This window comes from Gymnoscopelus microlampas, assembly GCF_963454915.1.
Source record: "Gymnoscopelus microlampas genome assembly, chromosome: 10".
Taxonomy (NCBI): Eukaryota; Metazoa; Chordata; class Actinopteri; order Myctophiformes; family Myctophidae; genus Gymnoscopelus; species Gymnoscopelus microlampas.
The window spans coordinates 24,714,964-24,729,233 of NC_139947.1; the positions used below are offsets into that span (position 1 = coordinate 24,714,964).

The following is a 14,270-nucleotide window of genomic DNA, read 5'->3' on the forward strand; positions in this document are numbered from 1 at the left end:
CTTTGCCCCGATGTAACTCGTAGTGTTTTGGCGGCTGTGCGGGAAGATGGCGGAAAATTTGAAAGGTAAACTTTTCGGGCGACAATAATCGAATTCGTACTCAGTTGAACGTCGTATCGTGTGTTTGTCTTTTGCCTTGCAAAGGCTGCGATCGCACACGAAGTGTTGATCGGCTCTGTTGGAGTGATCGTAGTGTTATTGTGGAGCATTATGGCGGGCTGGGTCAACATGGTGACTTTATGGAGGAGGAAGAAGAAGCAACAACAACAGTGCGCGCAGAAAGAAAGACGCTCGATCGTTGTTGTTGATGGTTTGAGTCGTTCTGTGAGCTTTTACACCGTGATTTAATAGCGGTACTATTATCTTAAAGAGGCGACTTTTGGCATTCTTGTGTGTGAGTTCTGGGTTTAATCTAGAATATATGGTCGTGGGATTGTTCTTGCGGCTAAATGCTGCGCCGCTAAATTCAGGCGCCAAGTTGTAACAAGTCCACACAGAGCAAACATGGCGATTCCTTGTGTAACGTCAGGTCTGTTTATGTATTAGCCTTGATACAAGACGTCGTTTAACATATCCACTACCTGCCAGTTCTTTATGAGCGATTCTTATTCGAGCGCAAACGTTTTTAAACTGACGTTACATTACGTTTTGTGACCTATCGAATTATGTGACCCCGGGGGTGTCAAATTCACGCTAGCTTCAAGTGCCCTACGTAGCCTAAGTACAGCAATTAACTACGGGGGAAAAAGCTGATACATGGTTTAAGTGTTTCAACTGGTCAGCCAAATGAAATATTGGCATATAAGTGATATTACACGAATTGTATATCTGTTCGTGAGGTAATTGTTTATCCCCAAAATCACGAAGGCTGATTTGACATTTGGGATACAGTCGGTGTGTCCAAACAACATAGTTACTGTACTTAGCTCGGTGTTAGCGGCTTTGAGGGATGAGGTGTGGATTGAAACTTTATTTGTAACTTGTTTCTTAACTTGACGGCGATGACTCGTGAGGAAAAGTGTGTAGTCGCGGAATTTGATAGGCCACCACTGTTGGTGTAACCCCCCAGCTCTTTAGTTGCTGATCTTAACAGTTGATCTAACTGTCTTGTTGCTGCTTCTGGACCTGTTCCACGAATTGTTTGATCTCTAAACAAACGTGGTATCGCAGGTTGTAGTGCTCCGTACATTAGTTTATTTAAACATTTTAGGTTTGTAGTTGTGATCTAATGTATTGGTTCTCAAGCCTGTGAATTTCAAGGACCCCAATAACCCTGAGAGTCTATTTGTACACTCAGAGTTAACAGAAACCATAAGGGTTAATTTAGAACCCCCCCCCAAGGAACGCTGAGGGTCCCTGAACCCCACCTTGAGAACCACTCTAAAACAGAAACGTTAATGGAAGTTATAGTGTTCCATGCATTAGAGATGATCTCAACATACTTGTTTTTGCAGTTTATGTGTTCCGTGCATTAGATTATATAAGCTGATTTATTATTGAAGGTTGTAGTGTGCCTTGCATTAGTTTTAACATCTAAATAAATGTGTTATTGCAAGTAGTAGTGTTCCTTGCATTAATGTTTATCCAAACGTGTTATTGCAGGTAGCAGTGTTCTTTGCATTAACTTGATCTAAACAGATGTGTTATTGTAGGTAGTAATGTTCCTTGCATTAGTTGATCTTATAGACCTGTTATTGCAGGTAGTAGTTTGCCTTGCATTAATTTGATCTAAACATTTGTGTTATTGCAGGTAGTAGTGTTCCTTGCATTGATTTAATCTAAACATTTATTGTATTAATTGCAGGTAGTAGTGTTCCTTGCATTGGTTGATCTAATAGACATGTTATTGCAGGTTGTGTCGTGCCATGCAAGCTTTCCTGGGATGACCTTGAGGATGTCTGTCGCCGTCGGAGGGTAAACTGCAAACAATTAAGGGTGAACAAGAATAACTTTAACGACTATGAAGTTCAATTCCTCTGCGATTACAAGAAGGACAAGGTGAGTTGTCAAGTGTATTAATGACATTAACTGTATAATAATATTAATAAACTCAGTATTAATATTGTGGAAATAATCTTTGGTCCCTCTTTTTTAATTTTATGTTTGCTCTGAACAATGCGTTTTGATGGCTATAGGTCCAGGATGAGGAACTGTACCTGGTCAAATGGAGGGGCTACCCAGAATCAGATAACTCCTGGGAACCCAAGAGGAACCTCAAATGTGCCAAGTTGATCAAGGAGTTTCACCAGGACCTGGAGCAGGAGCTGAGACGCCAAAAGAAACGTGTCATCCCTAAAAGACTGGGCAAGGACATTTCTTTGGCCCTCACCCAAAAAGCCAAACATCGCTTGAGTCTCCAGCGTTGGGAGGAACACATGAATAAGACCCGTAACCATCCAGGCCGGATCTTTGTCCTGAACGAGGTGGACCTTGAGGGCCCACCCAAGGACTTCACCTACATCAACAACTGCAAGGTAGGCCAGGGCATCGTGCTGAATGAGATGGCGGTAGGCTGTGAATGTAAGAACTGTTTGGAGGAGCCTGTTAACGGCTGCTGCCCAGGTGCCGCCCTGCACCGCATGGCCTACAGCGACCGGGGGCAGGTGCGGATTCGGCCGGGTGAGCCCATCTACGAGTGTAACTCCTGTTGCTGCTGCGGCCCTGACTGTCCCAACCGAGTTGTGCAGCATGGCATCCAGTTCGACCTTTGCATCTTTAAGACTGAGAATGGACGGGGCTGGGGCGTGCGCACCCTGCAGCATATTAGGAAGAACGTCTTTGTCATGGAGTATGTGGGAGAGGTATGTTTTACTCAGTTAAGTTCTGCTTGAAAACAGGGTTCTGATTGAACCAGTACCTCATAGACGGGGTCTTGGCCTGGGTATGTTTGAAATATTAACGACCATTCCGGTGTCAGTATTTGTCGATGTTCGTTTGAGATTTCAGTCATATGTTGTGCACAAATCTTGACCATTTGTTCCTAAATTCTTTTTTAGATTTTTCAAGTTTGCAGCTTGAACTGCAGTTCACTACTGCACATGTTATTGAGCCTTGAGTACACATACACAGAGAGTCTCTTAAAAAGATTTTTGTTGCAGCTAGCTCCACCTTAATTGATTGATTACTTCATTAACGGTTTGCAAAAAGTACAGAGGTACAGTTATACAATAATGCTAAAAGGATAACACAGAAAGTCTTGAAGGGCTTGTTTCCATTGTGGTCCTGTGTATTCAATTCATCAAGACATATAAAGACATACCATACTATACAAGGGAACATCAATACTAGGGGAAGTAAAAGAACATTTACAGAAAAACATGGGGCGTAATTTCTTTTGGTAAGCTAGAAGACTTGTCTAGCTCCAGTTGCATCAAGCTGGGACATTCAGAAACTGCTTCTAGCATGGAAAGCAGAAGATATTTAAGTGAAATTTGAATGACTAGAGTAATACAGGGATTTTTTATGAAAATTAACAACAGCGTATTTTCACAAGGGAGCAAGTATTACCAATGCCTAACCTACCACCTTTTCAACATGAATGGACTTCTAGGAAGGAGCCACATGGCTCGCTCGGGAACCTTTGGTTCCGAATGTTACTTGCACAGTATGTAAAATATATATGACATGTAGTGACACCGGTATGATCCTTTTTTTAATAATTCCAGCAGCAGTGAGTAATGAGTATTGTTGCATTCAGCCATAGATTAACTCGAAACTCTTTTGATATTGGAAGATAAAGATCTTTACCTCTGTTGCATGTACAATGTGATAGAATTGGTGTGGGGTAATTTTATTTTATTTTATTTTTCATTACACAGCGTTGGGAGTATAAGCCCATTTTTAAATTTGCTACATTTCTTTCCTGAAATTATCCTGCAGAACTGCCCCCCCCCTTAAATTGTTAACTGTAAAGAAGTCCTGTACCTTGTCATGCCACTGACAGATCATCACAACAGATGAAGCTGAGAAGAGAGGTCATCTGTATGATCGTCAGGGTTCTACGTACTTGTTTGACCTGGACTACGTGGAAGACGTCTACACAGTGGACGCTGCTCATCAAGGCAACATCTCACATTTTGTCAACCATAGTGTGAGTCTCCTGCAGTTCATGTTCAATGGGCGCTACCGTAGTTTCTTTGCCCATCTTGAGATGGAAAGTTTTGATGTACAAGTCATTGACTGGTTCCGTTCTCTCTTTTACAGTGCAACCCCAACTTGCAGGTATACAATGTTTTTATAGACAACATTGATGAGAGGATCCCAAGAATAGCGTTGTTTTCAACCCGGCCAATTCGGGCAGGAGAGGAGCTCACCTTTGACTACAAGATGCAAAGTAAGTGTGTTTATAAGATAATATAATTTGTCTTGTATATCTTGTAGCTTGACTTCTCGTCGATGAAGGGGTGTGCACACAAATTGTTCTTTGAAGCCATGATGTGGTGTTTGTGTCAGCTGTTGGCGGAGTAGTCAAAATATTTGAACCCATCCCTAAATTAAAGGACGGTCTGTGACTGGGTGGCAAGTCTTTTCCAAAACAAGCAAAGAGCACATACAGGTATTTACATGTATGTAGCTGTCAGTCACACTGACCAACCTGTCAGTGAAGAAACTAAAGGCCTTTTTTAAAGTACACAAGTGTTGTCAAGGCCTGGCCTTGATTCAGCAGTTTTGTGTGTGCTTAAGACAGCATTTTTGGAGCAATTGTTAAACTTGATTTCAACATAACAAAGTATTCAACACTTTTCATCTGATATTGAGATACCACAGCCTTTTCATTGAGTCACATCCTAGTCAATCTGGGAACCCATCGTCAAATAAAAAGGAAAAACAGCGCTGTTTTTCACTTGTTCATTTGACTCTGGGCGGAGCTGTACAGAGGACCCGTACTCAGGGTACACTTCGGGTGGTGCAACTATGTTTTCATTCCCACTAACAATATTTCTCCACGGAACACTAACACCATTTCTCCCAAAGAACATGGATCGTTTTGGTTATAAGCCCACTTGTTTCTATGATGGAAGAGCAAGTTAAAATGTTACTAACTTTCCGTGGTTTTGTCGGCTCCGAGGACGCTATGTAAACACATGTAAATCCCGCCCACTGCATTTGATTGGGTAAAGCGCAGCCTGCTTCCTGATCTGATGGCACGCCCCCGCCCCCTCGTAGCCAATGTGCATGGGTTGTCAACGCGGCTACCGACAGATTCAAGCGCAGCGCTGAATCTGTTCTTGAGAGATTACATCCTAGTTAATCAATGACTAGTTAGTCACATTCAGTTAATACATCCATGTAAACCTGCATTATTAACTATATTCACACAGATGTGCAAAATGACTGCCATAGTCATTATTTTTGAGTTGGTTGATATTCCAAACATGACTGTTAATAATGATCAATCAATTCTTTGTTGTAATTAAATCACAAGTCATTAACGGTCCTAATTTGGTGACAGTTTCAGACAATTTGTTGATTTCACAATAATAATAATAATACATGCTAGAAATTGAGCAGTATGATTTTGATGTGTTTCCAGTGGATCCAGTTGACACAGAGAGCACCAGAATGGACTCCAGTTTCAGTTTAGCGGGACTCCCGAGCTCTCCTAAAAAGCGCATTCGAGTGGAGTGCAGGTGTGGATCGGACACCTGCAGGAAGTACCTGTTCTAAAGAGAAACTCCTCCAAAACTGGAAAAGAGCAGCATTAGCTGTCTGTAAATGTTGATAGTTTTACACATTTTTGTATAAATATTTTATTTTTAATATTGAATGCAGAAATCCACTCTAGATTTATTGGTTGAATATGTGTGAACATTCTCATAACTAAAACCCACAGCAACCAAGACATGAATCTGTCATGTCATCAAGCAAAACCTGGGGTGGCTCTTTGTACAATGTGCAAGAAATGAACTGTTTGCACCCACAGGTTGTTAATATGAGAATTTGCATAACAATTATTATATTGAATTGTTCTGAGCCAAACGTATGCCTGTTAACATTGTCATCCACTGTCAGTTGAGCAGCTCCTTCATTCTAGGATTTGGTTGAGATGAATTAAGGGAGATTTGACTCTCTTCTCTTCCTTTTGGGGAGACACCGCCTGAAATGGGAATTGGATGGAATTCCATTTTTGTTTAATTGACGGTAGCGCCAATTGTCACCTTATTTTTTATAAGCAATTTAGGCAGTTTTTAATTTTTTTATCATGACTCTTATTCCATTGTTGGCCAGCTATTATTTTAAGATTGTTGGGGTTGGAAACCCATTTTCTAAACATTCAACATTTGAATTTTTGTGCTAACATTTGTTTTGGCTTGTGAACAAGTTTATCATCAGATGTCAGTGATTTGTCCTTCTTAATTGAATCATCCGTCCTGTTTTACTTTTTTTTTTAAATGTTCTGAAATTGCAGAAAAAAACTTCTGAAATGCCCACTGCTACTTAAAAGCTTGAATGTCGGTGATGTTCAGATTAATGGGGTTCCTTTGTATGTATGTAGAGCTCACCCTGCATTATAAATGTGTCATAGGTGAAAAATATCAATGTACCTTTTTTGTCAATGCTTCTTTTTATTGCTACTTGGTTTGTTTTATGCCTTTGAAAGTGTGCAAAATCCATGATATCTCTTTGAAATTGAAACCAGTTTTATAGGAACACATACACACTTGGGTTTTTTTCATTAGTTAGCACTCAATTAAAAATTGAGGTGATTAGGGGAGGGACTTCATTAAACAATCCCATTGTTGAAACGATGGGATATGTTCTATCATTAAGGAAGGAATAATGGTATTAATCTTCCTTTCTCATTAACATACCACAGTCTCTGTACAATATCACTGTGGGCCTTGCCCATGATATTTTAGCGTTCTAGGATTTTTTTTATTTTTATGTATTACTATGGCCTTGCAAACATTGTAAATAAATGGCTATCAAGAGATTAACTGTAATTTCTTTAAGCAACATTATCCCCTCAAATAAGTTAAAATTATGTTAGTCTAATGACTGCCATGACTGTAACATAAAGGTTTATACAGTATATAGTGAAATGGCAATGCCATAGGTTTATAGTGTCCAAAAAGAAATCCTGCACACACTTGGTTTTTAGTGCACCGTACCACTAGATGGAGCTGTTGAATAGATATGACTTCCACCGCATCATTGAAATAACTTATTTACGCCCATACATTGCAATTGTTACAGAAAGATCCTCAATCATGTGGGGAAAATATATGTTCATATACTGCTTTAAAGAACACTTAAAGTTAATGAAACAGCAGTATATTTCATCTAAAATAATTCCATTGGGGGCAGCTATGGCACTAGCATTCTTCTGTTATAATACGTTTTGATCTCATACTAAAACGGATAAAACCACAAGGATGGTGCTTATTGGCTCAGGAAATGAAGTAGGCTATAGCTCTTTTTATTTGTTGCTACATAAGAACCTCTATACCGATATGTCTCGCATTAGAAGTTCTTGTAAACAGGCCTTAACCACTTTCAACCTGGTATCCCTATTTTGGGCAATTCAGATTTCAAAAAGTCAAAAGTTTTCAAAGACTTTCATAAAATATCTACAAGCTCACAGCACGTGAGCTTGTAGATCTACTTTCCCCCCCACTATTACAACATGACACTGTTGTACGACGAATTATAAAATAAGGCTTTTAAGTGGTTAACTGCTTTGTGCTGTCATCTCTGGGTCACAGTGCTGTGAATCCCCAGACTGTCTGCTCTAGTTCACAGAGTCCCATTCCCCACATGCGGAATCTAGTCCATCTGTACATTAGCAAGTGACTTAGGGGAAGCCTGGTTAGCAGTTTCCTAGCCTGTAAACCTGACAAATCTGCCACAGCAAAACATATATATATTAGTCTGGCCATGCCAGGCTAGCAGTTTCTCTGCTGATACAGACACCTGTTGCATGGACTCTGCTTGGATATGAGAGGACCAGGGGTTTCCTAAGCCTACGTACCAGGAAAACACACACTTTGATGAATGGAATACAGGCCAGTGTCTGGCTCATTTGACCGTACTGGGTATTGCAGTGTGACATCCTTCAGTTATAGTTCTTTTTTCAACACTGCAGTCAGACGTACAACATGTATGTCATATCATCAGCTCTTTCCAAGGACAATAGCACAGGCAATTCTTTCTTGTACAATGTATTTGTGTATTCCTTTGAGATGAAAATTGGTTTTCATTATTTATTACAGCTATGACTGCCGCATATACTGTATGTGGGTTGCCACCTACCTTGTTTGAGAGAGGACCACAATGGGAATAAGTCCTGTGTCTTTGATTATTTTTTAACAAACATGTATGTATGATATGTAGGTTTATGCAATCTACTAACTTAACTAAACAAGTCCTATTTAAGCCAAGGATATATATTGTCATCTCTGATTACCATTTTATCCTGAAAGATGTTTGCCACTCTGAAAATGGAATGACCAAACAGTTCCTCCACTGAACGGAACACTTTCATTGCATCAAGATTATGAATATAGGGGAATCCATACAAAAAAAATACAATTCAAATCAAAGTATGAAGAATGTTTACAACAGGAATTTATCATCGCTATATGTCCTTGTGATTGTAAACTTTATCTGACAAATTGAAGTATCAATCAAGCAATCTTCATTGGTCTAATATACGTATATGTTCCATCCACACTGATAATACCCATCAAGCACTGCCTTTCACGCTGAATAAAAGGCTAATTTCATTATGTTTTGATTTATGGAAAATTGGCCTTTCTTGGAAATAAGCCTGTAAATGATACACGATAATGCATTACAGTACTGCTTTTTTCAGTAAATATGTAAATCACACTACAGTTTTTCTTTTCATATGATAATGTCTCAGTTTTATTACACAAGGCTTGCAGATCAGACAACTGCCAAGGTAAATCATAATAATCTCCAGATATTTTCAAAGAAGATTTATTTTTCTTAACAAAATCAACAACAAAATCATAAATGGCCAGAGACATGCTTAACAGCTCAACCAGTTTTTTTGTTTTTTGTTTTATAATACAGAAAAAAAAGAAACCACGCCTTCTAACTTGCCTCCATGATTTTCAGTGTTCAGAAGATATAAGCTTTGGTAAATTCAAGCCTCTAGTTTCGTACTGTTTGATATTTAACTGCAGGTTGAGTTTTGATTTTATTTTTTATTTTTGACATTTAAGTACGATTAAAAGTAAACGGAATTCAATTTGAAACATAAAAGCTGCATTTTGAGATTGAAAACAAATAGCGACTGTAAATTTCCACTTTTGTGTGTATTTATCAAATTTGGTAAGACAGGTCAGTTAGACATTCATGTATGAAACTAGTATTTGGTTAACTCTGGGCTGTCAGAGCCATTATTACACAAAAGGCAGAGGTTAAAAATGAAGGCATTTAGAATACTGATTTCATGTAAAAATGAAATGCCAAGGTATTCAAAATGTCAAATACAATTCAAATATTTTTCAGTTGATCCGTAAAATCTCAATTTCATAAACCAAAACTGTTATTTCTTTATTCTTTACTGATACATTCAGAATGAAACCAATATGCATGTTTGACTTGTCCACCACCCACATCTCAGATACCTTTTTTTTTATATGGACAAGCAAAGTCTAATTTCAGATCAAGCCCAATTTATAACGTGTTAACAATCTTAAATAAAGGGGTGTTGAGTAAACTTCATTGGTTTAGAGCACATTCAATTCTCTTGGTCAGGAATAGGGGTAGAACGAGAAATACCGAGGAAGCATTTGCAGGAGTGAAAGCTTCAAAATGCATGTAGATCTGGCCATATTTCCCCCTCTCATTTCCCCCTGTTTCACCCCTCCAGCCATCATCTACACAAACGCACATTCATACTTACGTAGAGAAACACACACGCATAGTAAAAATACGATGATCAGGAACCGCCTCCGTCTCATTGCATTTCAAAGTTAGGTTGATGTCCATATAATACACACTAAATGTTACAGTTGTCACGTTTAATTTACAAAAGATAGTCTGCCTGAAGCAACTAAAAGGCATTCAGGCTGGTCTGCTTATCAAAAATGAGTCCTGGTCTCCCCCCATCCTCTCCAACATCAACCTCAAACCCACACCTTTTCTTCTTCTTTTTTCAAGCATTGTTCTCTTTCCTTCTCCAAGTTGATATGAGGAAGGGAATAAAATGAGAAAAAATAAGTCCACTCTATTCCAAGAAGGGCTTTTGTTAAATCCTTCAGATGTTTTTGATTAGTTTCCTTGGTACTCTGTGGCAACATCCTGTGTGACAATTTTACGCATTTTTCATTTATATCCATTAACCATCATTGCTTCAGTCCGCGACACAAAGTTCTTAAGGTTGTGATGGGAAGAGTGATATGTCCTCCAAATTTAAGTACAGTAGTATACACAGTGTTGTGTTTCCCCCCTCACTTGGAACCATTCCCATTTTTTTTACACCTTGAAATGGATACAGAAGAGACATAATCCTCAGCTCTTGCATTTGTTTATCTTTTTCTTTTAAGGAGTTAAGGCCATATTGCTGAAAATAAAGATAATTCTCTGTGGTTTTCCATTGTTGGATGCTGTCTGTCTCAGCTTAAGAATGGGGTCAATCAGAAACATAGAAACCCACAAAGTTTACCCTCAACATTTAAGGGCTATGTCATTTTTGCAGACATTCACTTAGGTTTTACAATCTCTATGTCCTGTCCTTTTCCTATAGTCTGAATTCAACTTCAAGTCAAACCTAATTTTCAGAGAGAAAGAAGGAAGAAACACAGGTCAGTTTTTATCAAGACGTGCAAAAAGAGTAAGAGGCCAATTGTGCCCCCATAGCCTAAGACTTGTGTGAAGTGATACTCAAATGTTCTTCTTTAGAAATAAGCAGTATTCTACTAGAATATCTCACATTCTCAAAAGAGTTGATATGGACTTTACTTGATTCATTTCTGAATCTCAACTCACTGGCTGAAAGAGGTCATTAGGTGCAGTAAGACGTTTTAGATAAGCTATATGGTTTCACTGCAAGTTTGCAGTGGCAGCCATTTTAGCTTCATAACTCTGCTAAATAACTGTAGATTATATGCCAGTCAATATCTAGAGCTGTAGGCCTCTTATCATCAGCATGTAGTGGAGGATTTCAATAAACATTTGCACCAAGCACTTATTTGATCCTGGAAAGGGTCTGGAACATGGCACCCACATTTTTAGTCGGGCGTAAACCTTTCTGTCCATGACCAATACTGTAAATGAACAGACCTTGTGAAAGAGTTTCATAAATTGCTCTCAACATGAATCTCAATGCTATGTACTGTAATTGCCCCAAAATGATTTCATTGCTTTCAATCTAGTCAGGGCTGCTCTCAGAAAGCAGGATGGCGTGTCCTACAACTGTATCGCCTGCCAATCACCAGTTAAGATCACAACAAATTTAAGTAACTAATCTGAGAGTCAGACAGAAGGCAGGGGATGACAATAGGGCCACATAATGAACAGTATTGATGGTGCACGTCCTAGTTATTCTTATCCTAGTTACTTTGTAGCGCATACTTGTTTTCTTTTCACTCTTAACCATGTATGCCCTACTTTCAAAATCTTTCAAAATCTTTCAAAAAACATTTAGGACATTTTTTACCTATAATGACATGCCCGAAATACGGATGCTAGTCACTCGCTGCTAGTCACTCACTCACGCTGTTCATGCCACTTACTCCAACCTTGCACTTTGTGAGTCAATCTGGATAATAGTGATTGCTAAATTCCTAAATTCCTCCAAATGCAACTTTGGGTGAATGATTGAACTGTACAGTATGACACAGCAGTGATGTGATATGTAATACCTATTTAATTACTATTGTATGGAGCTTTACCAATTGTATGACCATTTAAAATAATTTGATTTATTTACAAAGCAGTAAATAAATGGAAATTACAAGCCAATAGTACATACACTTTGTCTTTGCCCTAATTGTCTACTTTTTGCTCTTCCAAATTGACCCCCAAATGATTTTTTGATACTGTATTGGTTGCCATGAAGGAATGATCTTTTCACCAGCCACCTTTTATATGACTGTCTGAGTGTATGATGAGCCACTGAATGGAGCTTGTTAGGAATGTAATGCTTGTCCAAGGGCACTTCAGTTGGCCACACATGAACCCATGTCCTCTAGTTAGGGAGCGGTTTCTCTACGTACCACCTCTACTTTTGACAAAATCTGGCACCCAAGCTGGTTACAGGGACTCAGCCCACATGTTGTGATCATCTCTATCCTCTTTTAATCAATTGGCTAGTGATCCTACTTGGATATTTTTCTTCATGAACGCTGCATGTCGTCACTACCAAGAAATTAATATACTGGGTCCATAAGGTCAGAATCCAATTAATAACACAATATTTCTGTGTTAAACTGCTCTGCAACCCTGGCAGAACATCTCATGGTCTAGTCTAGTGTTTGGTCTTTGGCCCAGTTGTTGAGAAACGCTTCCCTGTTCTACTCTTTATTTCCTGTTGTGACCCCTCTTGCACAGTCCAAATTCCAGATGGGACAAGGGTGTTAGTGTGGTTTGGAAGTGTGTTTTAAGATGACTCTCCTGTTCTACACAATTATTTATACATATCAAGTGGGGCTTTAAGAATGTTTGAGATATTTGTAATCTTCCCACGTAATGGGAGTAAAGTTGCAGTCAACAATAAGTATCCTCTGTGAGTAAAGCCTTTTCGGTTAATTGTACTGATTTGGTTTGGTGTGTCATAGTGTCAATTATTGAGGAACCTCTGTTGTGCCATTTTCCGTAGAATGAAAATTCACCATACATTTCCATAATTTATATTTAAAACATAAAAACATCAATTTATCAACCCATATTTGTCCAGATGATTGACTGATGTCATTCTCTATTCTGTCCAACTCATTCTCATTGATGTACGAATCAAGTTTACATGTAGGCCTATAGCTTCTTATATGTTGCCTTATTTGACCAAATTCGAGCAGGAACATAGACATATTCATATTTCCAGTTTGTGATTTTTGCTTTCATCTCAAAAACTGTCATTGTTTCTTTTCCCATCAACACGAGGAGTAATATTTATATTGATATGGATTAGACAAACAAAAGTGACTAAATAGCAGAACAAGTAAATAAAACAAGCAACTCATGGAAACCAGATGTGTGTGAATTATGTTATATATATATATATCAAAAAATGAAAAAGAAATCGCACTATTACTGGTGCCTTTGATTCAAGCAGACAGAGGAAGTAGTGGTGTTACCATTCCTTCAGAGGATCAGTCTGTTTTGTCAAAAGCTGCAGTATTCTGCAGGAATACCTTCACTGGCCACCTCCATGTGAATGTCCAAATACAGGGACAGCCACAGAATAGCACACCTTACTCTGGAAGGTGGTGGGGTTTCAATGCTTGCTCAAGGACACTTCGATAGGACAGTAACTGAATTTCATTCAGTTGGGGGGGGGCTCTTAACCTAGTGCACCACCCTGCCCATTGGGTTGTTGCTGGAAAAGTGAGTGCACAAGTTGAGCAATACAAACTGTGACATCATCTCCACCCATATGCCTAAGGACCCTGGCATGCAGTTTTGAAGAGACTGGATTTATTGACTAATCTGTTTGAAAATATCTCTTTCTTTATTAATACAGTATGATTGTCAAAGTATAGATTGTTTGTATATTATAATTGAGGTGGCATGCTGTGAAAACAGTCTGGAAAATTATATTATTATATTAAATTAAGTTAATATTTATTAACGAAATGTTTTGGAACGGCAATTTGAATACTCACTGTGTTGGAGACAAAACTAATAAACAGCAACTCTCTCTGGTTGAAGACATTGGTTGTATGTAAACATGCAGCAACTGTATTGACATCACGCTGATTTTAATTAACCAATCTTTAGAATTGTATCTGCATGAAGAGAAATAGTTACTATTATTTTACTGTTTGACCGTGTGTGTAAATCTGAATGGATTTTGCCTCTAACAAGAGCTAAGGAATGGCAACATCTCATAAATGCATTAGTTTTCCTTTTTTAGTAGCAAAATGTTTTCTTTCCCTTTTAGAATATTTTTTCAACAGTCTGAATGGAGAGAATGACCTGTTTACCTTTTTTGTGTTACCACCTTTACACTCACACTCATTATGAGTCTTGCATTGAATCAAAGGCCACAATAACTGAAATAATCCTTCATCCAAATATCTTGCCCTCCACTAATTATTCTCCCATACTATTTTCAGTGTACAGACTAGCATCTCCGC

At 38.6% G+C, this 14,270-nt stretch overlaps 1 protein-coding gene across 1 annotated transcript; it reads left to right on the plus strand.

The window, feature by feature from the left end:
* On the plus strand, nt 1–6,934 carry LOC311053691 (histone-lysine N-methyltransferase SUV39H1-like). The gene is made up of 6 exons (XM_084069360.1): nt 1–65; nt 1,853–1,998; nt 2,136–2,801; nt 3,944–4,090; nt 4,204–4,333; nt 5,534–6,934. The coding sequence occupies exons 1-6, from the start codon at nt 47–49 to the stop codon at nt 5,665–5,667; spliced, it is 1,242 nt and encodes a 413-aa protein (XP_083925486.1). The 5' UTR covers nt 1–46; the 3' UTR covers nt 5,668–6,934.
* The last annotated feature ends 7,336 nt before the right edge of the window (nt 6,935–14,270 follow it).